Source organism: Protobothrops mucrosquamatus, unplaced genomic scaffold, assembly GCF_001527695.2.
Source record: "Protobothrops mucrosquamatus isolate PMUCROS unplaced genomic scaffold, P.Mucros_1.0 scaffold7052, whole genome shotgun sequence".
Classification (NCBI taxonomy): Eukaryota; Metazoa; Chordata; class Lepidosauria; order Squamata; family Viperidae; genus Protobothrops; species Protobothrops mucrosquamatus.
Window position 1 is genome coordinate 14,388 of NW_015392862.1, and position 2,203 is coordinate 16,590.

Below are 2,203 nucleotides of genomic sequence, written 5' to 3' on the forward strand. Positions count from 1 at the left end.
AGAGAGAGAGAGAGAAAGAGAGAGAGAGAGAAAGAGAGAGAGAGAGAGAGAGAGAAAGAGGAAAGAGAGGGAGAGGAAAGAGGCATAAAATAATTCATTTGCATTTAATTGTAATGGTTCAAAGAATGTTCGGAAAAATGTTCGGCCCTCCAGCACGTTCACTTCATCCAATCTGGCCCTCTTTGAAAAAAGTTTGGACACCCCTGCTCTAGGGTATTCACGGAGTTGTTTCTAAGCTACTCCTGTGTTGTCTTGGCTTTGTACTTAGGATCTTTGTCATGTTGGAAAATGAACCTTCAGCCCCATCTGAGGTCCTGAGCGCTGCGGAACAGGTTTTCATTGAGGATATCCCTGTATTGTGTTCCATTAAGGTTTTCCTCAACCCTGACCCGTCTTCCAGTCCCTGCTGCTGAAAAACACCCCTTACAGCATGATACTGCCACCACCATGCTTCACTCTTGGGATAGTATTGGGCAGGTGATGAGCAGTGCCTGGTTTTCTCCAGACATAATGTTTAGAATTCAATCTTGGTTTTAGCAAACCAGAGTATCTGTTCCTAGAAGGCTGTGAGGCCTTCTATAGAGAGGCGTGTGCCTTTTCAAATCTTGTCCAATCAATTTAATTTACCACAGGTTGACTCCAGTCAAGGTGTAGAAACATGTCAGCAATGATCAAGAGAAATGGGAGGCACCTGAGCTAAATTTCAAGTGTTGCAAAGGGTTTGAATATTTATGCCAATGTGATATTTCAGTTTTTTCTTTTTAATAAATTTACAGACATTTCTAAACTTCTATTTTCACTTTGTCATTATGAGTGTAGATTAATGAGAAAAAAATGAATTTCAACAACTAGAATCTGGCTGCGGCATAACAAAATTGACAAAAGTGTTTATTCCAAATCTAGTTTGGTTATAACTGTGTAAGAAAAATTGGTGAAATTTTGGAGGATGGAATTATCAATGACTATTCATATGGATAAATGGCAGGCTACTAATTCAGTGAATTGATACTATTTATAAAAATACTTTGAATTAGTGTATTATGCCTGACTGAGTGACATTTTTGTGATCTCTCAGGATTATTTTTAAATTCTTTTGCTGTGGCCATGCAAAGTTTTGATGAATAAGAAAGACATAAATCAAATGAATAAAAATGTTTGACTAACCTTCATCAGTTTGAATTATTGAATTACATAATTACTGAGCCAAAATGAAAATCTGTATTGATATAGGTTGCATTTAAATATTGTAGTTAATACCCTCTGTTGAACATCGGCTTTTTACATCATTTTCTATATTATGCACACAAGCTACCATTGAAATTATGATTATATACTCACATGTTGGCATTTTTTATCTGAAGCATTTCCAGTAAATAATTTCTGGAATTATAAAATAGTCCTGACAACCAGTGCAACTATTTGTCTAATACACATACGAATTAATAGCATTTGATTTTGATCTCTTGAAGGCCTATTTTTATTTTGTCTGAGTTTTAAAAGTATCATTTAAATAGTGGATAGGGCATTGTTCTTCATTAAAGGTCAGCATGTTGATATCTTCAAAACATTAAACACCTACTCCATTGTGTCTTTTATTATTAATGAATTTTACTTGCAAATATATTGAAAAATATTTATTTGCAGGCTTGAGAATGCATATTGTGGAACAAAACACTAGCAATAAATACTCTGTCTTGTATCATTACAGAAGTAGTTTACAATAGTGGTATGTTATGAAGTTTTTGATGATAGCCTGTTTGGGCTTTTTGCATGACACAGTTCTGCATTTCTGAAATGATGTATCTTTTTGCTTTAAATCTGCAGACCATTCCGGTAGTGGTAAGTCCTACAGCTGGGACTGTGGCAATGAGAACAGGAGTTCAGTACGTTCAAACGACCATGCCTGTCCAAGTACGAAGAGTCTAACTGCTAATAAAGGAGACCAGGCAACTGTTGGAATAATAATAATCTCTTCATTAGAAATGTGAAAAAAAATGCCTACAGTTTTTTGGATTAACCTCAAAGGTTGAGACTTTTACTTTTGTACATGTGTACAAAGCATTAACTACACTACATTAATGTAAAGCATTAGTGTTGGCTTTAAAAAGCCGGAGGACTGATAAAATTGATGATAAATCTATACTGTTGTAAATTATGTACAATTTGTGGATGACATTAAGAGTGCCATCCCTTTTTTATATTT

General features: G+C 35.0%; 1 protein-coding gene across 1 annotated transcript in view; it reads left to right on the forward strand.

Annotated features, from left to right (window-relative positions):
• Positions 1 to 2,195, forward strand: part of LOC107300433 (protein kinase C-binding protein 1-like) — a gene marked incomplete at its 5' end in the record, with an annotated part of 16,399 nt that extends 14,204 nt beyond the window's left edge. The window contains one exon of the mRNA XM_015829762.1: positions 1,825 to 2,195. Within this exon, the coding sequence (XP_015685248.1) occupies positions 1,825 to 1,926 (102 nt within the window). The remainder of the gene's footprint in view (positions 1 to 1,824) is intronic.
• Between the last annotated feature and the right edge of the window lie 8 nt (positions 2,196 to 2,203).